Source organism: Podarcis raffonei, chromosome 10 (assembly GCF_027172205.1).
Source record: "Podarcis raffonei isolate rPodRaf1 chromosome 10, rPodRaf1.pri, whole genome shotgun sequence".
In the NCBI taxonomy this organism is placed as follows: Eukaryota; Metazoa; Chordata; class Lepidosauria; order Squamata; family Lacertidae; genus Podarcis; species Podarcis raffonei.
The window spans coordinates 43687315-43714799 of NC_070611.1; the positions used below are offsets into that span (position 1 = coordinate 43687315).

General features: G+C 44.5%; 3 protein-coding genes and 1 long non-coding RNA gene across 4 annotated transcripts in view; 3 read left to right on the forward strand and 1 right to left on the reverse strand.

The window, feature by feature from the left end:
- LOC128422493 (uncharacterized) overlaps nucleotides 1-7007 on the forward strand; it is a 39495-nt gene extending 32488 nt beyond the window's left edge. The window contains exons 10-15 of the mRNA XM_053406577.1: nucleotides 753-904; nucleotides 1456-1741; nucleotides 2601-2752; nucleotides 5021-5062; nucleotides 5890-5926; nucleotides 6506-7007. Coding sequence (XP_053262552.1) covers nucleotides 753-904; nucleotides 1456-1741; nucleotides 2601-2752; nucleotides 5021-5062; nucleotides 5890-5903 — 646 coding nt within the window. The 3' untranslated portion in view covers nucleotides 5904-5926; nucleotides 6506-7007. The remainder of the gene's footprint in view (nucleotides 1-752; nucleotides 905-1455; nucleotides 1742-2600; nucleotides 2753-5020; nucleotides 5063-5889; nucleotides 5927-6505) is intronic.
- A 1571-nt stretch (nucleotides 7008-8578) lies between these two features.
- On the forward strand, nucleotides 8579-11521 carry APOLD1 (apolipoprotein L domain containing 1). Its single transcript, XM_053407313.1, has 2 exons — nucleotides 8579-8632; nucleotides 10351-11521. Exon 2 carries the CDS (start codon nucleotides 10366-10368, stop codon nucleotides 11059-11061), a length of 696 nt encoding a protein of 231 aa, XP_053263288.1. The 5' UTR covers nucleotides 8579-8632; nucleotides 10351-10365; the 3' UTR covers nucleotides 11062-11521.
- A 1406-nt stretch (nucleotides 11522-12927) lies between these two features.
- On the reverse strand, nucleotides 12928-15152 carry LOC128422809 (uncharacterized). The gene is made up of 2 exons (XR_008332598.1): nucleotides 15050-15152; nucleotides 12928-13071 (listed from the first exon to the last, which is right to left on the reverse strand). It is a non-coding gene; the product is annotated as an uncharacterized LOC128422809 (long non-coding RNA).
- Nucleotides 15153-16927: 1775 nt separating this feature from the next.
- On the forward strand, nucleotides 16928-27203 carry DDX47 (DEAD-box helicase 47; the record flags this gene model as incomplete). Its single annotated transcript, XM_053407308.1, has 12 exons — nucleotides 16928-17092; nucleotides 18455-18548; nucleotides 19744-19932; nucleotides 21004-21075; nucleotides 21812-21930; nucleotides 23157-23228; nucleotides 23337-23453; nucleotides 23584-23730; nucleotides 23995-24132; nucleotides 25054-25124; nucleotides 25327-25456; nucleotides 25817-27203. Coding segments are annotated over 12 exons (1443 nt in total), but the record flags the coding sequence as incomplete, so codon positions are not given.
- Between the last annotated feature and the right edge of the window lie 282 nt (nucleotides 27204-27485).

Below are 27485 nucleotides of genomic sequence, written 5' to 3' on the forward strand. Positions count from 1 at the left end.
TCCAACAATATCTGGAGGGCCATGGGTTCCCCATCCTTTCCTTACATACAGAGATGTCATGAGGTACGCTTTTCTGTTCTGCCCTGTTTTCGCCACATGCAGGACTGTTTCCATTCCACAACAGTTCGCTTTCTGCCAAAAGCTAACTTACTTTGTCTTGCTGTCTGCTGTGGCAAAACTACTTAAGTTATGTAATTTAGTATGTATATTAGGCAGGTTACATTGTCCTGTTATGCCATGCCACCATAGCTCCGACAGACTTTTAATCTCAGGGTCATGGGTTCAAGATTCCTAAATTGCAGGGGGTTGGACTAGATGACCCTCACAGTCCTTTCAAACTCTGCTGTTCTATGATTCTATGGTTTCATTGGAATGGAAATGCAATGCAAATCGGGGAACATGGTGTAGTCAATTACATACTGGTTTTGGACTGATCAGCAAATACTGATCATATCCACTGGATCAATTTCTGTTCCTCTCATGGGGTGAATTTGTCAACACTGGCCATTTCCATTTCTATTTTGTCAACATTTTCTGGCATCCCTGCTTTAGAGGATTATGGTACAGGGAGGACAATGGAGTGCAAATGTTCCAGACAGATCTCTTGCCATTTGATTTCTGAAAACATAGCAAATATTTGCTTTCTTTTCTGACTTTTTCATGTGAGTTCAGGTTACTGAAAAAAATTCTTCCATTACTGTGTAATGCTATTTTTTAAAATAATAATAATATATGATTTGATTCTTTTCTAGATGTGCTACAATAGGTTCTTTGGGTGCTGGGGAAACAGAAACTTTTTACTGTGAAGCATCAAAAGGGCGGTATGTGACTGTTACTCTGCCTAGGAAAGAATACCTCACGCTTTGTGAAGTCCAGGTGTTTGGATGTAAGATAGAGACCCCTGGTAAGTAGAAAAGATATTGTCATCTATTTGTGTGCAAAGAGACTGAGGCTGTGGACACACCCTGTATTTAAAGCACATTTAAATGCATGACTTTCCCCCAAGAATCTGGGGATCTTTAGTTTAGGATTGGCTTCTGTGATTCTGGAATGTTCAGCTTAAATGGGGCAGTTGACGGGTATAGTATACAGGCATAAACTCTTACTTTCCACGCTCTGCTGCTACTAAGCCTGCAACTGAAATAACAGTTTCCCCTGATTACACCCAGGCTCCCCTTCCCTCCCCTTCCTCACTTGCAGGGGATTCACCCACTGCTGAGATTTAGTTTCAGCACCAGACAAATACCGTACCCTCCAACATGTTGAGGCTGAACACTGGGATGCACATTTTTGGGCTCTAGGAACTCACGTTTGATTGTGATCTCACATGTTTTTAGGCATGGCAAGAGCATTAATTAAGAATTGATTCAGCTCTCTTAGTTTTTCGTACCTTGCAGTTCAGTGGTTGAAGCACAACAGCAACAAAATGGAACCTTTCCCCTTTCTTTCTTTCAGACACCAATGTGGCCCTCGCCGGAGAAGCTTCACAATCCAGTACCTACAGCTCGCTAGGAGCAGCTGGAAATGCCATTGACGGGTCCACAGCCAGTAATTTTAACCAGGGATCCTGCACCCACACAGATTCTGAAAATAATCCATGGTGGATGGTAGACTTGAAGGCACAATATCATGTACTCCGTGTCACCATCACCAATCGGAAAGACTGCTGTGCTCAGCGTCTCAATGGGGCTGAAATCCGAGTTGGGGACTCTGCAGAGAGAGGAGGCACCACAAATCCTAGGTACTGTATACGGAGCAGATGCATTGTAGCCAGGGAAGGGGAACCCCCAGGTGTTATTGGAGTACCACTCCCCTCATCTTGAGTTCAAGCAGGTGGGAGGTGGAGTCCAACAATATCTGGAGGGCCATGGGTTCCCCATCCTTTCCTTACATACAGAGATGTCATGAGGTACGCTTTTCTGTTCTGCCCTGTTTTCGCCACATGCAGGACTGTTTCCATTCCACAACAGTTCGCTTTCTGCCGAAAGCTAACTTACTTTGTCTTGCTGTCTGCTGTGGCAAAACTACTTAAGTTATGTAATTTAGTATGTATATTAGGCAGGTTACATTGTCCTGTTATGCCATGCCACCATAGCTCCGACAGACTTTTAATCTCAGGGTCATGGGTTCAAGATTCCTAAATTGCAGGGGGTTGGACTAGATGACCCTCACAGTCCTTTCAAACTCTGCTGTTCTATGATTCTGTGATTTCATTGGAATGGAAATGCAATGCAAATCGGGGAACATGATGTAGTCAATTACATACTGGTTTTGGACTGATCAGCAAATACTGATCATATCCACTAGATTAATTTCTGTTCCTCTCATGTGGTGAATTTGTCAACATTGGTCATTTCCACTTCTATTTTGTCAACATTTTCTGGCATCCCTGCTTTAGAGGATTATGGTACAGGGAGGACAATGGAGTGCAAATGTTCCAGACAGATCTCTTGCCATTTGATTTCTGAAAACATAGCAAATATTTGCTTTCTTTTCTGACTTTTTCATGTGAGTTCAGGTTACTGAAAAAAATTCTTCCATTACTGTTTAATGCTATTTTTTAAATAATAATAATAATATATGATTTGGTTCTTTTCTAGATGTGCTACAATAGGTTCTTTGGGTGCTGGGGAAACAGGCAGCTTTAACTGTGAAGCATCAAAAGGGCGGTATGTGACTGTTACCCTGCCTAGGAAAGAATATCTCACGATTTGTGAAGTCCAGGTGTTTGGACAGAAGATAGAGTCCCCTGGTACGTAGAAAAGATATTGTCATCTATTTGTGTGCAAAGAGACTGAGACTGTGGACACACCATGCATTTAAAGCACATTTAAATGCATGACTTTCCCCCAAGAATCCTGGGATCTTTAGTTAATAAAAGGGTTTTGCGAACTGTAGCTCTGTGGAGGTGAATTACAGGTCCCAGGATTATCTACAGGAAGCTACCGTATGTCCTTTAAATGGATGGTGTGTACTCAGCCTAATATGCAGGAGAAACACAGTGTCCATAATGTGGACTGATTCATTAATGGTCATTCAAGAAGCAGATTTTCTGCATTGGGAAGAGGTTCGAGTAGATTTCCTTTGAGGTTCCACCTAAATGTTATGATTCTGCCATGTCAGTGAACCCTGGGAACTGTAGTGTTAAATGAGGGAATCTTTCATTAAAGGAAAATTTCCCACAATTCTTTGGAGGAAGCCATGACAGTTAAATCATGATAGAACCCAGAAGCAAGATTCAACTATTTTGTTTCTTTGTATTTACTGTAAATGATAAATCAGGTTAAGTACACAGTATACTGTCCATCGTTATCATACCTGAAATCGGGACATGTGTTGCTGCTGGGCGAGTCACATGAGATGTCCCACACTCTCACCCCTAAAAAAGTGGCACTCTGGGTTCATTAGAAGGCCGTGCCAGAGTGCTGGACCTTTGACACTGTGATGCAATCTTGCTCACGAGCTCTAGAGTGAGAGTCCTTTGGTCTGCCACTGTGGCAGGACTCGCACTAGAATGCCGGACCAAGAAAAGAGAGATTCCGGAATCAAACAGAAACTGGGATTGGCTTCTGTGATCCTGGAACATTTCCCCTAAAATGGGGCTGTTGACGGGTATGGTATTCAGGTGTAACATTATTTAAAAGACAATAGGTTATCACAATTGCCAGTAAGGAAATACAGGATACAGCTATGCTATTAACGCGGGTGGTGCTGTGGGTTAAACCACAGAGCCTAGGGTTTGCCGATCAGAAGGTCGGCGGTTCGAATCCCTGCGACGGGTTGAGGTCCCATTGCTCGGTCCCTGCTCCTGCCGACCTGGCAGTTTGAAAGCACATCAAAGTGCAAGTAGATAAATAGGTACTGCTTTGGTGGGAAAGTAAACGGTGTTTCCGTGTGCTGCTCTGGTTCGCCAGAAGCGGCTTAGTCATGCTGGCCACATAACCCAGAAGCTGTATGCCGGCTCCCTTGGCCAATAAAGCGAGATGAGCGCCAGAACCCCCGAGTCATCCGTGTCTGGACCTAATGGTCAGGGGTCCCTTTACCTTTATGCTATAAACTAAGTCAATAAAAAACATATTAAGAGTAAAACAATGTGTGGTCTATTATTATAAAGGCTTCACCCAGGCCCTGAAAGTGGACCACAGCTTGCCAGCCTAACTGGGCAATGGCAGGCAGGCTGCAGCACTAGCCCTGCCTCTGGGTCAGATTGGACTAAGCAGAACAGGCTTCACTCTGGTCAGCCCCATGGGTATTTAATCCCAGGGTCCAGTCCATCTCCTTGTCCAGTTTTGAAAAACTATTTGTATATACTTCAGCTGTTGTGTAATGATGCCTACCAATGTAACATAAAGTTGTAGTGATAACTTTATTTTACTTTACAAAGAAACACACCAAGTACAAGTTATAACCGATCAGTGGTCCAGTCCTCCAACAGGTCGCACATTGTTGGGAAGTCTGATGGCAGGAAGGAGTGTGCTGTGTATGTTACAGGGGGGCGGGCACTGATTCTTTCTTTTCTTTTATGAACAAGGGGCGGTAGGCCAAATAGGTTTGGGAACCTCTGGTCTAGAAAGTTCACATCTACTATATTCATTGACATTCCTGTGGGATACTGACAAAATTCTTCTGGAGTTCTGTGCTATTTAGGGGTTTGCGATACCAGTAAACACCATCAACCAAGTACTATATACAGTGGTACCTTAGTTTGCATACGTCTTGCTTTGCATACGTTTTGGATTACAAACACGTCAAACCCGGAAGTGCGTGTCCCGGTTTGCAACCTTTTTTTTTGGATTACAGCCCATTTTTTTAGATTACGAACAATTTTTTTTTGGAGGCCCCATTGGCAAAAGCGCACCTTGAGTTACAATCTGTTTTGGTTTACAAACGGACCTCCGGAACGGATTATAGTTGTAAACCAAGGTACCGCTGTGCTTTGTTTCTTTTAATAAGATTTGGCATGGCTCAGTGAAACACATAAGGAAGTCTTGCTTTGACATTTAACACATGTTTTGTTTAGGAGATGAAGAGGGGACCGCATCTGGAATGGAAGAAGCAGAAGGTCAGTAAATGATCCTCACATTCATGTGTTCCAAAAGCCTAAAACATTATACACTAGACATGAACAGTCAATATTCATTTAGCTGGTTAGTTTGAATCAATATGGTAAATTTGGTCTTTTTTACCACACCAAACATTCCCAGCAACTTAGCTCTTGTCCCTCTTGTTCTTAAGCCTCTATAAGGCGGCTCATTTCATCTTGCAGGGCACAGCCCTCCATCCCACCCACCCCCATCACAATCTTTAAGGCAGTGACCTGGGGCCCTTCAGATCTTATTGGGCTTCAACTCCCACCAGTCCCAGCCAATATGGGCAATGACCAGGGATGATGAAAGCTCCAGATGCGTACAGTTATCCAATCATTTTTTTCTGCTGAGAGCTACAAGTGGATTTGTGTGTGTGTGTGTGTGTGTGTGTGTACACTCTTTTAATGTGTGCTGCATCCTGCTATATTCCATGCACACTAGTGGGTAGGACAAAGCTCAGTGGATGGGGAAGCCTCCCATAAAAACCTTTCTGCTGCTCCCACCAGATAAATGTTGTTGTTGTTATTTATTAATGAGGCATGGCAGTGCTATCTGGAGCAAATAACCCAATAATATGATGCTTCTAGTCAAGACATACCCACTTGGAATGTACAAACTGCAAAAGTGAACAGGGACTTTCATCCCAATAGCCAGAAAGCAGCCACTCTAAGGAGACAGGTGGAGGTGGGCAAATGAGGACCCTTTCCCCTCATCAACTGAGGAAGCTCAGTGTGTCAGAATTGGACAGTTCTTGTTTTGGATGTAGACCCATATAATCTTCTCCCCATCTTGAATTCTGCAGGACAGCCTGAGTGAAAAGGAAGAAATATAAGTTCAAAGTAAGTTCATTTTCACTTCTCTTCAAATTCACTAACCTCAAACTTAGGCCTAGCTCATTTTTTTGCAGAGGTTTATAAGGGCTGGTTCTGCACTCTGCCTTGGACTGAATTTTGGGTGAAATTTTGGGCTTCCACTTAGACAGATCCCCCAAATTTGGCAGAGAGGCTTGCTTCAAATTAGCACCATTATTTCACATGCTTAACAGCTACCAATCTATAGGAAGTGAAGTTTTAGGCTATGCAGGTCTGACTTCAGTCGCTTCCAAACAAAATGCATATTGATCAATTGTCCTGATTTGTTTTCACAAAACTTGCACAGAGGTTATATGGTGTCACCATCAAGGGATTATGCTGCATTTCCACTATGGTTTCACCTCATTTTTCTTACTGGAAACATTGGGGGGAGGGTTGGGGGGGAGGAGCAGATTTGTTGTACAAGAGCTGTTTATGGTTGCCAGAACAGTTTCCATTGGTTTAGGTGTACTGAAGGATAGCAATGTGAAAGGGACCAGCTAGAATTTGTTGAGATTTGCGATTCTGTTCTTTAATCAGCTCTTTTTGCCTTTTTTTGTATTCTAGATCTGTTCGGCACAGCTTTACCTTTTACTGACGAAACAGACAAAAGCTATTATGTCTTGGATTCCACACACTAGTACTGGCAGCATTTATTCTTTGCAAGAGATTAGTTCCAGAGTTACAGACATGAAATCCCTTTTCTTTCCTGTTGGTACTACAACAAATTCAATGTCTGGCAAGAGACAAAGGAACCCTAGATTTAGAACTGAGCAGTACTGCAATGTGCTCACCTCAAATCTGCTATCCACAGCCCTGTCCTATTAGGCATATTTCCTAATAGGAATCCTCTTTATCTTACTATTCTCCATGATTTAGGATGTCTGTCTGATTTTTATTTTCATAAGACTGTAGGCTGAAAATGTATTATATGTGTTATAGATCAACATCATCTGATTTATTGTCACATTTCCATGTTTGTATGTACAAGGGAGCAATACATAAAGAAGAAATAACTATGTAAGTGCTTCTTGTATTAACATAGAGATTAAATATGGTTGTGCCTCAATTTTTTTCATTTGTTTGTTTTATATTGGATCCTATTGATTGGAAGAAGAAAACAGAAGACTTAGATCTGACAGCTGTCTACATATAGTTCCATTTGATTATTAAGAAAAGAGCCTTAGCTTAGTAGTAGAGCTCTGCTTTGCATGCAGAAGGTCTTGGGTATAATCCCTGGTGCCTCCAGCTAGGGCTGGGAGAAACTCCCGCCAGGAGCCCTGGAGAGTCGCTTTCAGTCAGTGTAGACAATGTTGAAGTAGGTGGACCAATGGTTGGATTCCCTATAAGGCCAGCTCTCTCTGTGTGTCTGTGTATAATGTATATATTTATCAGGTTCAATTCCTACCAGCTCCAGGATCTTGGGCTGTAGAACACCCCTCTCTGCCTGATGCCCTAGATAGAGTAGATAAGATTAGTCTGCCAGCTGAAGCTATCATCGTAGGTGAGTGTCCTCCTCCTGCATGTGGATGGCTCTGTTGCATCTGGAATATTGCTTTGTAAGCAATCTTTTGTAAGCATCCACTTTCTTTCTGCTCGTTGCAGAGCATAGGCTGTCTTGCATGCACTGGCTTTGTGGGGGAGATGATGGGTTAAATGGGAGGCCCCCATCTGTATACAGAGAATTGTAGAGGGTGACTTTAAACCAGAACATTTTCCTCCATAGCAGAGCATCTACCTGCTGTGCAGGGGGAAAGCCTCTCATTTCAGTGGCCTTGCAAAAAAACAAAATATGGGTGTGCAGTGATGTGGCTTCTCAACGTGAACCTCGGGTCAGACTATTGAGCCATCTTGCTCAGTACTGTCCACAGTCACGGGCAGTGGCTCTCCAGGGTTTCAGCAGATGTCTCTTTCAGCCCTGCCTAGAGAGGTCAGAGACTGAACCTAGCAGCTTCCGCATGAAAAGTAGGTGCTGTAATCCTGAGGGCTGGCCCTTCCCCAAGCCAGTAGCTGGTCAGCACAGCCACCAGAGAATATCTACCATGGCCACCCACCACACAACCATTTATCCATGTGCATTCCATGATGTCATTAGGGTAGCTACTACGATAGCTGCTTGCACTATTCTTTTAAAAGCTGGATTGCTCTCCCGCCTGCTGTGCATCCCAGACAATCAGAAAGCAGCAGTTCTATAAAACATTTCATTTCCAAAGTAATTGTGATGATTGGCTGAGATCATACCTTATTTTCTCTACATTCACATAAGACTCTGAAGATTCAGTCATCTGGCTAGCATAGTGTCACCAGTTATTTCAAGAAGAGGAAGGGTAGTGTATTCCCTTTGGGAGATGACTACATTCCCTTTGAGTCAGGAATAGTGTCTGTGTGTGTGTGTTTGTAAATGTGCTTTGGGAAAAGCGAACACATAATGTTCACTTGCAAGGATTGTTTCCTGAATACGATACAAGCTGCACTGTCCCCAGTCAGTTTCCAGTGTGTCACATCCTTCTGAATTAGTCGGGCAGGGAGGGGGGTGGCGGTGGCAGCAGAGGGAATGTCAGGAAACGACAAATTCCTGGTGTGATGCAAAGCAGTCCCAGGGGGGCAATAGGACTGTAGTAAGTATAAATTTGGCTTGTCCAGAAACAGCCTGAGAGTCATTCTTGGGAACACTGGATTGAACTGAAAACCGTGGTAGGTGGGATTATTCCTTTGTCCTCAAAAACTCTGTAGCCGTTTATTTAGAAGAGCTTTGTCCTGGTTTCTGCTAGTTTATAAAATAATGGAGTTTACCAAAAAAAGAGAGACCCTATTTCTTATCCCACTGATTTAAGCAGAAGGTAAAGTCAATGATTATAAACCTGCTTTACTTTCTGTCATTCTTATGGGTCACCACTTAACTGGTGAAACTTCCAACATGTGTGATATGCTAAAACAAGCAGGTAGATGATACACGGTGCTTGTTTTGAAGAGTATTAAGGACAGGTTTTTATTACTTTGGAAGATACCTCCAGATGACACCTTGTGTTATTGCACAGCATTAAAAATGAATAAATTTAAGAATTAGTAAATAAGTCCAGCAAATGAATATGAGATATTAGAGAAGATGGGTTTGCTAGTAAGTGCCAGGAATCTTGCTTTTGAGTGGCTATGTTGTGGAAGTTTCACTCTGAGATGTTTTTTGACAGGAGAATAGGTTGTGTATGTGAATTATCTGGGTGTCTTTCCTTTCGTTTCCCTGTGGGCTGCAGATCTTGTTTGATAAGCCCCAGGGCCTCCTGCTCTCTATATATATCAACATGCTACAATCTACTGCATGAGCACTTGTCAAACGTGACAGGGTGACATTAGATTAGGGCTGTGGCTGGTTGCGTGCATTTGATAAGACAAGCAACGAGGGCAGATAATTCTTTGGTGTGTGATACGAAGCACTGAAGGAGAGTGACAACCAGGAAACCTTTTTTCAAAAGAAATGATGACATTAATAAAGAAAAACATGCATTTGTGCCCAGGCCTCCGACAGACATAACGGGTTATATCTAACTTTAATTATACACAGACAATTTTCAGAGGGGTAGATGTGTGCTAAATCTGTTGCACCCAAGAACAACAAATAAAGGGGTGAGGTGATCAGGCTCCAGCCTTGCTGGATCACATCAAGGCTTTTCTAGTCCAGCAACCTTGTCTCCTACAGTAGCCAACTTGTGCCTATGGGAAGTCAACAAACGGGACATGAGTGCAATACAGTGGTACCTCGCATTAAGTACTTAATTCGTTCCGGAGGTCCGTTCTTAACCTGAAATTGTTCTTAACCTGAAGCACCACTTTAGCTAATGGGGCCTCCTGCTGCTGCCGCGCAGCTGGAGCCCGATTTCTGTTCTTATCCTGAAGCAAAGTTCTTAACCTGAAGCACTGTTTCTGGGTTAGCGGAGTGTGTAACCTGAAGCGTATGTAACCCGAGGTACCACTGTAGTGCTCTCTCACTGTTGTTCTCCAGCAAGTGGTATTCAGAGACATCCTTATCCTTACCTTTAGAGGCAAAGTCTGATAGGATCTGCTCAAAGGAACCACTGGTGCTTATAGGATCTAGCTATACAGTGGTACCTCGGGTTACAGACGCTTCAGGTTACAGACACTGCTAACCCAGAAATAGTACCTTGGGTTAAGAACTTTGCTTCAGGTTGAGAACAGAAATCGTGCGGCAGTGGGAGGCCCCATTAGCTAATGTGGTACCTCAGGTTAAGAACAGTTTCAGGTTAAGAACAGACCTCCAGAATGAATTAAGTTCTTAACCTGAGGTACCACTGTACTAGGGGGAAAGGTGGTGTCAATGTCCCAGATGCATCTGCAGGCCTGGCTGCCAGAGTGTGCTGTTACCTTTCTAAATGCCCTTCTCTCTCCCCTCCCCCCAGCTTCCCTTCAAGGTTATGGAGGACAACTCCCCCCCTCACACTTTTGATCCTACACATCACTTCCATGTCGTACTGCTGGATCAGAGAAGCAGGCTTCGGGAACACATCAGGAGTCTCCGGGAGATTTCACGGAGAATCAACAAACTGCACAGACGCTCTCTCATTGCCAATTTCACTGGGAGTTCGTTAAGCGCCACAGGTGCCATCGTGGCCATCGTGGGGCTGTCCTTGAGCCCTGCAACATTAGGGGCATCCCTTTTGGCTTCCGGGGTGGGCCTAGGAGTGGCAGCTGCAGGAGGGGCCGTCACAGTGACTTCCGACCTCTCCTTAGTCCTCTCTAATTCCAGGGAGGTGAGGAAGGTCAAGGAGATTGCAGTGAGCTGCCATGCTCAGATGAGAGAAATCATGCACTGCCTGGAATTCTTGCACCGCAGCCAGGGCCCGACGGATCCTAGGTTACTGCCGGCTGAGAGAAATGCCTCCGTCACACTGTACAATTCCATCTGCTTCATGGTGTTCTGCGGCTCCCACAGCTTCCTGGTCCCCGAGCACAACGAAGAGGTGACCAAAGTGAGTCATCCTGTGCTCAAGGCAAAAGTCCAGAAGCTGGCAGAAAGCCTAGAAGCCTGTGCAAGGCCCATGGATGAGATCTGCGAACTTTTGGAGAACAGGAAAGAATCCCCCCTGAAGACAAGAAGAATAGCACTCTAGGAGGATGTCCAAGGTCAAAATCACCCACATCCTCTGAAAACGACGACGGGGGCCTAAAAGACCTAAAACACACTGTGTTATTCCTATCAGGATTGTGCCAAATCAGAGTTCTCTCCAGGCATTTCTCAATACTTGCAGCCAACATCCCTCAGGGACTCAGTCTATATTGCTCTCCTGTTATGTCTGTGCACAGCAAATAGAAATTGTAGCAACACAAGTGCTGGTCTATGCTATCAGCACATTCCAAGGTCTGGTGTCTGCATATGGCTGCCTCACAGCACATCATACCTTGCTTTTCTAGGGGGGTTGGGGGAGACTTCCACATTTCTCATTTGGTGCTAAAACACTGAAGTCAATGCAATTAATGCTTTGCATGCATGTACTCCAGCATACTTTCCCCCATAGCTGTAAACTTTTCCCGTTTCTTGCGAGGAATCCTATTTAGAATAAGGGACTTTCCCTTAAAAAAAGGGAAACATTCCCCCACCTCCACCTTCCCAGGGTAATCAGAAGTGGACGGGGACACTTGCCAAAGCTCTGATTAAATTTTTCTCCCACAGCGCTGAGCTAGGTGAAAACTGTGGTCGTGAGGGAACCAGAGCCAGCCTAGGAAGGAAATGGCTACAGATTCCAGAACTTGCAGTTTCCAAAGCTCTGCGAGGCAGATAATGAGGGAGTCAAAGGCCAGAGAGCCTGAATGAACCTGAATATTTTCCAGTGATGTTCTTAGTAGCGGATGGGAATTGCACTCGCAAGTGCGACAGGAGTTTAATGAGTTTGGCTTTGGTTTGTCGCTCAAACTTCATCCGCTCTTTATCATGCATTCTTCCAGTACAGGCAGGCAAATGAAGGCTCCACTAACTTCAGTCTTAGAATCATAGAGCGGGAAGGTGCCCAGAGGTGACCTGGTCTGACACCCTGCAATGTAGGAATCACAGCTAAAGAATCCCCACGATTCCTGTGTGCTTATTTCTTCAAACCAGGCCGGGGGGGGGGGATGCTGCCTGCCTGCTTCCTTCTCCTCACTCTTGGTTTTGCCCTTGTAGAACTCAACAGGGAGGACGGGGACAAAGGTAGAATCAGTTCCATGCCTCCACCTGCTATTGGCTGTGGTTCAGATATGGTTGACCTCCCTGCCTTCTGCCCTATGAACCTAGTAGGCGACAGCTGCCATTCCTAGCTTTAACTATTGCTTATCTAAAGTGGGTGGTCTCCCTTCCCACACCACATGCTCAGGGACATGGTGTATTGCTGTATTTTTGTATTTATTTGTTTTGGATAATTTAAATGTGGATTTGAAGTTTCTATTTAAAGAAATAATAATACAGCCACTCCAAGATGGAACCGCTCATTCTACGGAGCCAAAGTTTGTTATATCTGAGGCATGGAAATATCCTTGTTTGATGTCCCTTTCCCCTTGTCCGTTCCCCACAGACCCCACCATCAAATGACCTGGGAAAGAAGAGCAGATGGGACTAGCAATTCATGTGTGAATTTTTTTAAAAAGCCACTTCACCCTTTTTTCAGATTTGAAAAGTGGAGAACTGAACTTGCAATTAGAAAAATGAGCAACCAAGGGAAACCAAAGCTGACAGACACATTTCCCCATCCCTACTCTAAGACAGAGCTTATGATATGCAAATGTTTGTAAGTATATGCAGATGTGAGGGTGACTTGTGATGTCAGTTTTGTTCCTTCAAAACACTGCTGATGAGCAAGAACTAAGCAGAAGAATTAGGTAGAAGATGGGACAGCTGTTCTTGTTGGCATCAATTTGTCTAGAGAGACAATGGAATAGTGCGCCATCGGGGGTACAGTCAAACCATTGGAGAGTTACAGCGTCTGCTGTGGCCGTAGAGACCAATATGGGAGAGACATGTTTTATTGCAGCTGGGGCAGATGAAAGCATTCAGTTGTGCTGTTACAGGTACATTATGGCGTTTCCTCTCTCCGCCTTCCTCCCAGTGGTCATTTCTCCTCTGGTCACTTCTCCTCTGTGGGATGGTATCCCTTGGAAAATAGCAATGAAAAGTTGGAAGAGAGAAGAGGTAGAACTGGGCAGTGGGTATGTTGCTTACGAGGGCAAAACAACTTTACATGAGTAGTGGGGAGGACACTGCATAATGGTACGGGTGGCCTGTGAAGATAAGGAGATGGTTTGAAAGATGCATGTAAGCTCAGACGCAGGTTTACCAACTTGGTGAGAACTAGGCCATAGATTCCACACAGTGATGCTATACTTCAAAGACCTGTTTATGCTCTTTATTTCTTCGCTTGGCTCAGGTGAAAGGAGACACATTATAATCTTAAAGTGTGGGATGGTGGGCAAGAGACAAGATCTGGATCCTAAGGAATTTGGGTACGGGGTGAGCTTCCTCTAAACTGATCCTTGACTTTCTGCTCTTTGGGGGAAGGGACAAGAGACGTGGCCAAAAGGATCTTCTTGCTATTTTGGGTATTTGTAAAACCAAGGAACAACTTGCACAGATCCAACTCTGATCAAATACAAAATACAAATTAAATGAATGAGCACAAAGTAACCTTGTGTCTGCGTCTATTTGTATATATCATTTACTCACAAAACTGCTTCTTCAAGCAATGGGAATGCCACAGCAACCTTAGTGGAGGCAGGCTGCTTTGAATGTAGTTAACGGAGAGTTAAAGTGCATTCATAATAATGCATTTATTTTCAAACATGCAGGTTGTGTAGGTATTAAGGAGTGCAAAAATAAGCACACTGGCTGTCTCCTTAAATCAAAGCAGAATCAATCTATCTGCTTCTTTACAAGTTCTTCTCATGAGGGAGCTTTGGGCTTCTGGACTCGCTAATGCTATCTGTCACACAAAGTGCTGGTTTAGATTTCCTGCCTATTGCCTATTGTTATATAAGGACAGGATGTAGCATAGTTGGACTCCAGTAACTGAGGGCTCAGGGATGTCATCATTTCCACAGTGCTCACGCACGTAGCCAGGAGTTTTTGCAATCATGACCCTTGGGTATCGGAGATCCTTCAGTATCCAGAATGAGTCCTCGGGGATACTTTGCTGGGAGTTTCTGAAAATCACTGTCAATCAACTGCTAGGTTTACGTTTGGCAAATAGTCCACATCCAATGAAGAACTGTGTCAGGGAACTGCCATCGGAGCCAGAGGCGGAGGGAAGGCTCCAGAGGGATGCCGGAGAGGGTCCCAATAGGGAGAGAGGCAGCCCATCTGCTGGGGAAGGAAATCAGCGTAGCACCAGTGGAGAAGGGGGGCAGATGGGGGAATCGGCAAGGGGGCTCCAGGACTCCTCGCCGGAGACCAGCAGGGAGAGCACGGGTCCTCCGCTGCCCACACCCTCTCTGCGCAGAAGACTTCTGCGCAGGGAGAGTAGGAGGAGACTAGGCGTCAAAGAACTTCTTTGCTGGAAGAAGTTCAAGAAACGCCCACTGACGGATTCTGCCAGCGATTGAGACAGCCACGGGTGAGAGGCTGTCCAGACAGAAAGGGTTCACCCAGGTAACCTAGCCAGGAATGGCGACAACTTACGCACGAGCAACCCCTAGAACCATTACAAACTGGTTCTGATTTTATTTGGTATTATTAATCATAAGGATTTATACCAGCCCTTCAACAAGTTTCCTTTTGCAAGATTTGCAGGCAAATCTCTTAAACTTGTATATTGAATCATATATCAAAGGGCCAGTGCTGGGTAAGATGTTGCTGTGTGAGTCTGTGAAGAACCCTCTACTTTCATACAGTTTGTGACTTTTAGTCCCCTCCCTGCTATTTTGTTAAAACATATGTACAAGTGAGGATTGCTGCCACATTTTTAAAAAGACACTTGGGAGATGCGCTTATGAGCATGCACAAAGGGAATGCTTCCTCGTCAATCCAGAAACCATCAAACTGAGCTATGTGATTTAGTGTCCTTCGCTAGCCTGACCCAGCAGTGGCTTGAGGGCTAAGAGTATACCTCGGAGGACTGGGTTCAAAGGGCCACTTACCCACAAAACTTTGCTGCGTGACTTTGAGCCAGTCACCCTTCCTCAGCCTAGCCAACAGGGTTGCTATGAGGCCTCTTTTGTGCTGCCCTCTTTTTGTGCAACTTAAGAAAATAATAAAAAAGTATTTAAAAAACAAACAAATGCAATCCAATTAAATACAGCATCAGCTTCAGAAGAAGATGTAACTAAAAACTTCATTTTAAAAAATGCTTTCAACAGCTTTGTTGTTTCTATGATAATAAAAGCTAGGGAACTATACGGTGGTACCTCAGGTTAAGAACTTAATTCATTCCGGAGGTCTGTTCTTAACCTGAAACTGTTCTTAACCTGAAGCACCACTTTAGCTAATGGGGCCTCCTGCTGCCGCCGCATGCTGGAGCACGATTTCTGTTCTCATCCTGAAGCAAAGTTCTTAACCTGAGGTACTATTTCTGGGTTAGCGGAGTCTGTAACCTTAAGCATCTGTAACCCGAGGTACCACTGTAGTTGCTTTTCGACTCCCCCCATCATGGTGCCCCAATGGACCATTACAGATCCCAACACATCAAAACTAGTTTTTGTTTTATGTTTAGGTTTGGTTGTAAGTCGCTTTGGATTTTCCTGAACAAGATAAAGTAACTAACAAGTTCAACAAACAGACAATCTTAAACTGTAAATCACTAGAGATTCTATCAAGCAGGATATATATGTTGTTGAATAAATTTTGTTAAGTAAATATATGGATTTTGTTTTCCTTCCCCCAACCCCTCGGGATCTCCTAACATTTATTTATTGCACGACAAAAGTGCTCCCTTTTCTTTCCGAACTCGTCATCCCCGCAGCTATTTTCCTCTTGTTAGCTCCCGACCTCGCTTGCCCTCCAGAGGTGAACTGCAAGTCCCAGAACCGTCCGCGCGGACAGCAGCCCTCGCGGCTTTTTGGACTACAGAGATAATAGAATGAAGAATACCACATCTCTCATTATATAATGCACTGTATATAAACTTTTGAGCGCTACATTGGAATCCATTTTTAAATCTCACCAGGGGTGGAGTCAGCGCTGTGCATAAAAATTAATGGAGAAAGCCGGGATTTTACGTGCGCCTACATCCGAACAAAAAGTAGCAGTAAAAAGCAGCAGCTCGTGGCTTTTCCAACGAAGTTCTTGCGTCAGTGTGTTTACTTACCGGTATTTTATAAAAGAACGTTTAAAAAATTTGCTTAGCTAATGCCAATTCCCTGATATGACCCCCATATTGCAGGTTGTGGTGGACAACACTGCAGTGCAGTCCACTATTAAAATTGCAGTTCACGTACCAGGCTGAAGGTGCGTTTGAATCCCTGGCTAAACATTCCGCATAGAAAATGCACTTTTAAGCTACAGCAAAGGTCAGTTTTGCTTGCACAGCGCTTCAGCCAGCCAGTGTCCTTCCTCCCGGCATGTCACATGGATGGAAGCGCCCGTGCTTCCTTGACTTGCACGTGGACGACTTGCGCTTCTATTGACTTCTTTTTAATTGCATCGACACCCTTTTCTCCCGAGAAGCTCGAGAAGGGGTAATAGGGTATGCATGGCTCGTCCTAGCTCCGTAATACGATCCTGATGACGACAACCCTGCGAGATGACTTACCCGAGATCACCCTGCGAACTTCGTGGCCGAATTCAGATCTCCTCCTATATGCTGATCCTACACGCTCACCACTACACCAGAGACGTGTTTTTCTGTTTTGTTTTTAAGTGCTTCCAAACAATTACATTCGCCGCATGAAATAACACCCGAGGTATAAGGCGCGGGCTTCTTTCCCCGTTAAGCGCCTCCAAATTCCGGCACCATGTTCTCCATTGAAGTGGAAGACGGCTACACTGCAAACGGAAGTTGGTGTCGCGTGTAACTCTAACCCTTTCCTATCTCTGCGGCTCAGAGGCTCGTTCCAAACGCGCTTGGACTACGAGTCCCAGGGTACCTCGCGGCAACCCGGAAAGCGAAGTGGGAGCCGAACGTGGCGGCCGGCATGGAGGGCGAGGGAGCCGTCGAGGAGACCGCGAAGACCTTCCAAGATCTGGTAAGCGGGGAAGACTCGTTGTCTCTCTTAGCTCCCGACGACCCTTTACTTACCCAGCGGTTTGCCTTTTGAATTTTATTTTAAAACCAAGTCCAGCCATTGCACCGGAGTAGACGAAGCTGCCCCTCCGCCCCGCACTGTTAAGTTCTGCGGAGCTGCTATGATGGGGGCAGCATTTCTGGAAGCAGCCAGGCAATCGCAGTTCTCAAGGCTGGGGTCGCCCAGCTAGGTAGTGCTGTACAGCGTGGCAGTAATTTCCCACTAGTTGCTTATACAAGCTTTCTTTCCCCACTGAGAAAATGCCCCGTTGAAACCATGGGAAAGCGGCTGTGCAGAGAAAGCTGGCGGGGTTATATTATACTTTGGTTGGTGGTGAGGGTGTTTATGGTCTGGTTGGCCCAGCTCTCAGAATTGCTTAGCGGGTTTGCGTATTGCTTTGAACCCGACAATGTCCTAAGGCACTGCAGTGGACAAAACGAAAGGAGAAAGATAAATGTGGTTTCCTGTGTAAAGGGATATTTTGCTACATGGTTGTGTGCTGCCCTGCTGCTAAGGAACTAAAATACGATTTCTCAGTTTTACCATGATTCAACAGACCCGGGTAAGGTCAAGTGTTTGGAGCAGGTGGTGCTGTGGTCTACTCTAAACCACTGAGCATCTTGGGCTTGCTGATCAGAAGGTCAGCGGTTGAAATCCGCACAACAGGGTGAGCTCCCATTGCTCTCTCCCAGCTTCTGCCAACCTAGCAGTTTGAAAGCATGCCAGTGCAAGTAGATAAATAGGTACCACTGTGGCGGGAAGGTAAACGGCATTTCCGTGCACTCTAGCTGCCATCACAGTGTTCCTTTGCGCCAGAAGTGGTTTAGTCATGCTGGCCACATGACCCGGAAAGCTGTCTGTGGACAAACCCTCAGCCTGAAGCGAGATCAGAGCCACAACCCATAGTCACCTTTGACTGGACTTAACCATCCAGGGTCCTTTAACCTTTTACCTTTTGGGTGAGGAGAAACTTGGCCTATCCACAGCACCAGTGTCTCTTTCCTTATTTTGCTTGTTTTTATTTTTTTAAAGTGTCCCATGTTTTCAAGTTACTAAAGTTTTGAGATGAAAATAATACTTGTAGCTAATCGAAAAGACCATGGTCAGGTTCACATTTAACAACCAAACCACGGCTTAGCCCAAACATGCAGTCTCTGTGGGAGGAGATCGCAGGCCAAACTTGGCTTAGGTGGCATGCTGCAGTATGCTAAAAGGACAGGAGAGGATAGGCTGTTTTATCGAGTTGTGTGAACCAGGACTTGTTGGCTTCTGAAGACTGGAGTCCCTTGCTAATTATGGTTTCTTTTCTCTTTGGAATAATAGGGGGTGACCGATGTGCTGTGTGAAGCCTGTGATCAGTTGGGATGGAAGACACCGACAAAGATCCAAGTCGAGGCCGTTCCAGTTGCACTCCAAGGTGAGACTGGGGAAAAAAGAAATCTCTTTCTAGAAATAAGAAGAGTCTCTCCTGTGTTTCTTGTGTTATAGAACTGGCATTGCCAGTCATTTGTATTACACAGACTTGGATCCATATGGAGTTCCTCTCAGCTTGGACTATGAAGCAGTACAGCTTCCTGGTCTATCCTGCGGCAGAAGTGTAAGTCTCCCCAATTCCACAAATCTTCTGGCAGGGGTGCTGTACCATTTGTGGGGAAGCCCCATCAGCAAGAAGTCAAGTGGGACATGGGCTTTTTCAAGCAGTGAGACAGCCAAGTTCATTCAAACCAAAAGAGATTGAGAGGAGATAGGATAGGCATTTCCAATATCCAAAGGGCTGCCACATGCAAGATGGAGCAAGCTTTTTTCTCCTGCTCTGGAGGGTAGGAGCTGAAGCAATGGGTTCAAGTTATAAGAATGGAGATTGCGGCTAAACATCAGGAATAACTTTCTGACAGTAAGAGCTGTTGAGCTCCCCACGAGGCATGGTTGGCTGTTCTTCCTTAGAGATTTTTAAGCAGAGGTTGGTGGCCATCTCTCATGGAAGCTTTAGTTGAGATTCCTGCATTGCAGAGGATTGGACTCAATAACCCTCAGAGCCCCTTCCAACTCTACAATTCTATGACTGAATTTATTATTATTATTATTGTTGTTGTTGTTGTTGTTGTTGTTGTTATTATTTGTACCCCACCCATCTGACTTGGTTGAAAATGCTTTAATATTTTCTCGGTGGTGAATTCAACTATGTTATTTGTCAGGAGAGACTTCCATTTTCATTAAATGCCCTCCAAAATGTCACCTGTACAATAAGATAATTAAACAGAGAAGGGAAATGTCTTTTGCAACTCTTCATGGAGTGTTTCGTAGTGCAGATATCCACTGCTGCTAGTCTTCAGCTTCTTTTCCTTCCCTTGGTAAGAGCCAAGGTTGAGGAGCTGTTAGAACAGGGGTCTTGTACAAACCTTCCATGGCCTGTACTCTGTATCTTCAAATAATACACTTATTACATTGGTTGATGTTTCTTAAGTTATGTTAGCTGATTTCAAGCTGTCACTAGTGCAAAGATTTCTGTTCTAGTGCTGCTCTTGTTACTTTCCAGAACTGCTTTTGAATGTCCTCCATCTCTCCTGTTGTATTCCTTCAGCCCTGCATGTGACACACCTCTTTTCTTGTAGGCCGTGACATCATTGGCTTAGCAGAGACTGGATCTGGAAAAACGGGGGCTTTTGCATTGCCCATCCTTCAGGCACTGCTAGAGACACCTCAGCGCTTCTTTGCTTTGGTCCTTACCCCGACCCGGGAGTTAGCCTTTCAGATCTCGGAGCAGTTTGAGGCCCTTGGATCTTCCATTGGTGTCCAGAGTGGTGAGTGGCCTTGCTGCAGTGCTAAGAATTAGCAGAAAACAAAGTGGAATTTGTAAGGAGAAGAAGCAGTCACATGCTTTTCAAAATAAGAATAGTAAAATATCAGATTCAAGAAATGGGACTATATCCCACTTCAAAGTGTGAATCTTGGTATGCCTTTAGTAGGGGTGGATGGAGCAGCCTATTTCCATTCCTCATCAGTTTCGCATGCATTCAGTCCATAAATTTGTTCTTTCCTGTTTTTAAAAACGATACAAAAATACTTTCATTTATGTGTGCTCTTCCCCAAAATACACATATTACAAGCATGTCCCCCCAAACACTCATTTGTGTATTTATTTATTTTTTGCATTTCTTTTTACACATTTTTGAAGCCAAAACTGCTTTGCAATATTTGGGGAAGCTTGCAACCTCATTGGTAATTGTGTTCTGGTCTGCATATCAATGAAGGAACTGCAAATTAGGTGGGTTTGTGCTAAAACACACCCATGCCTACCTTATGATCGAAAAGTTAGCACTGGAAGTTTCTCTTAAAAACAAAGAGGCAAGCAGAGAGAGATTTAATTAGGTGGGACTTATTTCACTCTTACTGTTAATATTTCTCCATGTGTATCCCCCTCCCCCCCAAATTGTGTAAGCCATGCAAATGAAGAGTGCTTGGTTTGCACAATTTATTCCAGTTTCATAAGCTAACTGCCTTTTAAGCATCAAACTTGTTTGTTTTGGATTCATTATTTACCTCTTGCAGGGTTTTCCCCCCTGGATATGTAGCAATTGATTGTTTTGGTTGGAGCTGCTTACACTAGTCCATATGAAGCTAATGCAGGGTTCTTTTTTATAATATGTATTTGTCACTGTTGGGGTGTCTTGTTTGAAGAACGCCTCTTAGCATCTAAACGTAGCAATCCAGTTCCAATACTAAGCTGCGCCTATGAACAAGCTTGGCAATGGATAAGGGGCCTGAATTTTGCCTTTTATTTTCATGTAAAGGAGGTGATGGGGAGGGTGGCTGTGAACTGGCTCAATTTCAATGGGCTTCATTTAACTTTTCTTCTCTTTCTCCCCTCAAAGCTGTTATTGTGGGAGGAATTGACATGATGGCGCAGTCTCTGGCCCTAGCCAAGAAACCACATGTAATAATTGGTAAGAAACAGGCAGCATCAATGATTCAAATGATTGTAATGAGATCTTAATAATTCATATGAATGAGGCCTATTGCACATCTGTGTCTTTTACATCTGCATAAATGAGGTAATGAAAAGCAGTAGGCCAGCAAACATATCCTTTATTCACACTTCTGATACCTTCCCAGTTTAATGCTAAGCATCAGCCACAGGTCTTGTACTTTAATTTTAAACAGGAGCAGACATGGAAACTCTCCCCACCTTCCCCAACTTCACCCTAGGGTCCACATGGCTCAGGCAGAGCGTTTGCCTTTGAGCCACAAGGTTGTTCATTTATCATTTCTGATAAATTAATGTTTCTCTCATAAGTGTTAACTGATGTGTGCTGCTTGACTGGAAGGCTGGAGTATTTGTCATCTGGCTTGAGAGTGAAAAACTGAATTAGGTTGACCAGACTTGACTGCAACCTCCATGGAGCAAATCTCTCAAAATAACTTCCTGATTTACGTCAAGCCTCCTCCACGCCCCCCCCCCACTGGGATACAACTAGCCATGCCGTATTAAGCCTGCATAAAGTTCTGACTTAATCCATACTCCAGTGGCTGTGCTTACAAAGGCTTTTGGCAGAAGGAAGTCATGGGACTCTGAGATTTGGCAAACTGGAGTGAATGGGGGATACATGGAAATAGTGCTTTGTGTTTCTTTTGAATGCTCTGTTTGGTAAAGATGAAAGTTTGTTTGGTTTTCTCCTGTAGCTACACCTGGCCGCCTTATTGACCACCTTGAGAACACAAAGGGCTTCAATTTGAGAGCTCTGAAGTATTTAGTTATGGATGAAGCTGACCGGATCCTCAACATGGACTTTGAGACAGAGGTGAGCACTGTCAACTCTTGTCACCTTAGAATGGTCCTTTGAAACATCATGGAGGTGGTGCTTTTCAAAACTGTTTAATGTGTACTTCAATCACCATCATCATTTAATAGATAAAACCACACACAAGGTGGCTTACATGACAAGAATTAAAAACATAACTTACTCATTAATCAATAAATAAAATACATAAAAAGTACACAACCAAATTGGAACAATGTCCACATAATCATAATAAGATTGAAAAGGTAATAAAGATACAAAATTTAATATCAGTAACAACAACAAAACCCAACCAAGCACCCTAAACAATACCACAGCCCAAGGGTCTGTTCAGCAGCTTTTGCAGCTGGAGTCAGTCTTGGCCCCGCCCTCTCAGGCCTGGTGGAAGAAGGTCAAGGCAGGGAGCAGGTCTTCCTGAGCTCACAGCCAAGATGGGCTGTAGGACCTGCAGGTCAATGGGACCTGCCTCTGTTTGATTCCCTAATATGGAACACAGAGCCTCTGTTGTCTTCACCACTTAGCAGCTGACAGTATGGTGTCATGCTTCCTGTGTTTGCCTCTCCAGTGGATCCTTGTTGACTGTTGGGATCTGAAACATTCTCAGATACAGTGGACCCTCTAGTTACATACTGCTCTGGATACATAACTTTCAGGTTATGAACATGGCAAGCCCGGAAGTGTATATTTCTGGGTTTCGCCTTGCATGCATGCACAGAAGTGCTTAATCACCCTGTAGGCAGAAGCAGCGCCTCTGCCTATGGATTTTCAGGTTGCGGACAGACCCCCGGAATGAATTTAATTCGTATCTGGAGGGTCCACTGTACTAGGTTTTAAGATGTAGCAAGGCATTTGGATACTAGACTTGTAGTCTTGTTATCAACTATTGCTCATGTTGCTGTCCAGAGAATCTTCCCTTCCAGGTTCATGTGTAGTAATCTGCAGTTGTAGCCCAAGTAGCAAGACCTTACCGGAAGACATTGGGATGCTTTCTCCCCCATGTTGCCTCGGTCCCCCTCGACCCTCACAGCACCACTCCCTCCTTTCTGTGGATCAGTAGAGTGCCTTGTTTTTCAAAACAATTTTTTTTTTTTCAAAGGAGGCGCTTCCAGTGTTGCTTTCATCAGACTGGATTGTGATACCACTCCCACAGTGATGCAGTATTCGTCTGCATGCACATTAATTACCTTTCTAGTTGTTTCACTGTCACTTGCCTTCTCTTTTCACAGGTAGACAAGATCCTGAAAGTCATTCCCAGAGACAGGAAAACATTTCTCTTTTCTGCTACCATGACTAAAAAGGTATGGGAAGGTGTGGCATTTTGCATGAGTTCAGCTAAGGTGGAGGTAGAAATTAACAGGTCATATCAACTAAATTTGTGTCTGAAAACATTAATTATTTCTGTTCAGGTGCAAAAACTCCAGCGTGCAGCTCTTAAGGACCCTGTCAAATGTGCCGTTTCAACTAAGTACCAGACAGTTGAAAAACTGCAGCAATACTATGTCTTCATCCCTTCCAAGTTCAAGGTAACATTTATTTTTTCAGGTATTTTATTTCCTTTAACTTATTCCTGACTTACTCCACTAGGGTTTTCCTTTCACCTAATCTCCATTAGTTTCCTTTCTGATTTCAATTTCTTTTCTTTTCTCTTTTTAGGACAGCTACCTGGTCTATATTCTGAATGAACTTGCTGGAAACTCATTCATGATATTCTGCAGCACCTGCAACAACACTCAGAGGACAGCCCTCCTCCTTAGAAATCTGGGCTTCACTGCCATCCCCCTCCACGGTCAGATGAGCCAGGTACAGGCTGACCTGAACGCAAAGTATTCATTTCTGGAATACCACACTGAAATAATGAACATATTTTAAGGGCAAATATGATTTGTATGTGTCACCAAGCTTGCTTTCCCTTTTGTTAGCTTATCTTTTACAGACTTTCATTTCTGTAGAACAACAGACTGTAACGGCGGAACGATTCACAAAACCTGACTCATTTCGCTTTCCCACGCTGGAAAAATCTAAAGCATGTTCATTTGCCCTTTCTCTCTGTCTTACTCTCCCCAGAATAAGCGATTAGGGTCGCTGAACAAGTTCAAGGCTAAAACACGTTCCATTCTGCTGGCTACCGATGTTGCCAGCAGAGGCCTGGACATCCCCCATGTGGATGTTGTCGTGAATTTTGACATTCCTACCCATTCCAAGGTGAGTTACGAAGGCAGGGTGCTGGGTTACAGTTGTGCAGCCCCTAGCCTGAGATGTTCTACTGGAGTTTGCAGAAAGAGATGACCCTCTTCTTCCATAGTTGCAACATAGGATTCCATAGCAATGGAATAGCTAAACGCCCACCTCCACGTGAGCCCTCAAGAAGCTGAGTGTTGAAAGGATGGGGAACCAATAATACATCAATAAGACAATAGGGGGTTAGATGGGTCTTTAGCTCAGAGAGCTGGCAAATGTCCTGCTGTGGATGTGACTACACTCCTTGGAAGGCTCAGACTTGCAACTTGAGGGTGTTCTGGCATAGGTCTTTGCTGCTTGGTTCTTGGATGAGCAGTTGTGGCTAGGAGAGCCTTCTTAGTTTTGCTGTGTGCATTGCCCCAGTTGTAGAACTGCCTGTCCAGGAAGCTTTGCTTGTCTCCTTTCTTTACTGGCCTTCAGAAAGCAAGAGAAGATGACTCTTATTTAAAGTGACCCATTCAGAGCTTTAACCTGAATTGTTCATTTTAATCCAGAGAATTGCTGGGTTTCATATTTGTCTTCTGCGATGCTTTATGAATGCGGGTTTACAAACTGTTTCATGGATGTTGCATATGGTTGCTGTATTTTGTTTATTAAACTGCCTGTGAAGCCTTTCTGCGGAGTGGTATAGAATCTAAAAATAAAAAATGTTATTGTGAAGATACAATGCCTGCAACTGTATGAGGAGGCGGATGGCTACAGCCATGTGGTCAAGCCCATCTTTTTCACCTCCTTAGACACTCTTGAAACATACTGAATACATATCCAAAAGGAGCTGCATCTAGTGAGCATTGTGGGGTCTCTTGCAGAACTGCTTCAGATTACACTTTCTTTTAAAATGGTGCTTTGCCTTTCGTTCTGTGGCTTATTCTGGATCCCTTTCAGGATTACATTCATCGTGTGGGGAGAACAGCTCGCGCTGGGCGCTCTGGAAAATCCATCACGTTTGTCACACAGTAAGTCGTGCCCTCTGCTCCTTCCGCTGGGCCACAACTTTTACTCCTCTCCTCTGAATGAGTGGGGAAGCAGCTTTCTAAAGTGGAAATGCAACTGAGTTGGGGGAAGAGGCTTTTTTAAGGGGGTGGGCTCTTAACTAGTTTATGGGCCACTGGTTAAGAAGAACCATTCGGATGAGAGATTTTGTCTCACTTCCCCCAGGTACGATGTGGAGCTCTTCCAGCGCATTGAACACCTGATAGGAAAGAAGCTGCCTGCCTTCCCCACGCAAGAGGAGGAGGTCATGATGCTGACCGAACGTGTGGCTGAAGCACAGCGATTTGCTCGGATGGTAGGCTGAACTTAAGTTTGTGCTTCTGCAGACCCGTGTGGGTCCGTTTCTCCGTGGACATGCACGTGCAACAAATCATTGGGGTTCTATTGTGCAGAGGTGTGGCTGAAACATTAGGATTTGTACTGCATTGAGAGTATTGTTAGCTAATTCTACACAAGGCCGTTCCTGGTTATAAGGGGCACTGCGTTCCCTCATGCATCCTTGAAAGCTGGGCTTTGGCTCTATTTGTTTGTGCAATGTTTACCGGCCACCCTGCATGGTGACTGAAGGTATTATGCTTTCAGCTCTTGAGCTTCTTGCTTCTGTGCCTCCATGCTTTGAATGCTCAAGCAACTTGCTGTCTGGCTTTCCTTGCAGGAGTTGCGGCAGCAGGGGGAAAAGAAGAAGCGTTCCCGAGAAGAGGAAAAGGAAGAGGATGACACCGAGGGAGCAATGGGGGTCAGGAACAAAGTGGCTGGTGGGAAAAGGAAGAAATGGAAAGCCTGAGAAAGGAAGACACCCAGAACTATTTTTCCACGTTTTTAAGCTGCTTGGTTTTCTGAGTCACCAGTATCGGAATTGACCTTTCAGCATATCCCAGAGAGCAAAAGGTTTCCTGATCCACTAGCACCTTTTGTAAACTTCTGTAATCCAGAAGCAATTCTCCTGCAAGCCTGGGAAATCTCTTTTAATGCTATGGGGAGGCCTATTACTTCTGCTGCCAGCAATTGTTCCTGTCTACCAGCAGGCCACAGTGGATTCCCTAAGCTACATGAAATGGATATATGGCAGAACTTTTTCAAGCTGCTACTATCAAAGTCAATGGAGAGAGACATTTGCACCCATAATTTTATAAGAAAATTGTCCAAAATAAAAACAAAGTAATAAAAAATGCATGCTGTGCTGGTTCCAAGACGTGCAGGCAAAGAATATGGAATAGGTAACTTGCATCTTAAAGTTACTTATGTAATCACAGCTTTGTGCAGGTGTTTGTGGGCAAATAAATAAGTGAGAGCAGCAGAAACCTGCTCTCCATTTATTTATTTCCCACCCACGTTCACAAAGTGGACTTATTCAGCTTAGGGAAGGCACTGCTAGGGCTCTGGCAGCATCCCAGAGTCCCTGTGTTACTTTCTCAAAGCTGGGTAAGTGAGTTGCTAGGCTTTGGGAAGGAGGCACAAGAGCTCTGCCTGGGTCCTAGAGCCCTTGAGTCTCCTTTCCAAAACTGGCCAAACACTTGCAAGACTTAGAGAAGGATGAAGGAGGGCTCTAGGACTCTACCAGAGCCTCACACTGCCTTCTCAAATTTGGGTAAGCGGCTTTACACCTTGTGGGGTGGGTGGGGCAGTTCCAGGGGTTCCCTGTTATTTTTGCATATACATGCGGACCCCCAGAACCGAACCCTGCGTAAGATGCAAGTTACCTGTATTTGTGATAGCACCTGTCAGTTGTGAATGCTTTTATGTACAATGCTGCCTAGTAACCCAGACCAGTGTTATGTAGAAAAGACTGATCCCCCAAATAGGGGAAAGTCTGGCAGATGCTTGGCTGTTTGCCTGTGAGTGCAGAATGCTGTTGAAGTGGGTTTTTCTTTCCTCATTATCTCAGCCCTGAGGCCATTCTGCCTGAACGCTAAAGCTGAGAGGCAGTGTTGATTTAGTCGAGGTATTTGGCAAGGTGGATTGTCTTGCTGAGATCCTGCCTGTCTGCAGTGTTGAGGTTGGTGGAATGAAAGAGCTTTTAATTAAAGTCCTTCCATCCTCTTCTCCTTTAGCTGTCTCTCTTTCATTGTGGCTCTTTCACAGTCTGTGAACGTTAAAGGTGACATTGCTCAAGCAGATCCGTCCAGTCAGGGGACTGGCTGATTATCTGGTGCTTCTAAGTTGTTTCTATTTTGAACACACCCTGTTTTTAGAATAGAGCTGTGAGCAGTAGTAGACCTCTGTTCTACTTGCTACTTACCAGGCATCTTTGATTTTCAGTCATGCATTCTGACAGCCCTAACCTGAAGAGACCAGTTTTCGTCTTTGGTACTTGTGCAATGCCT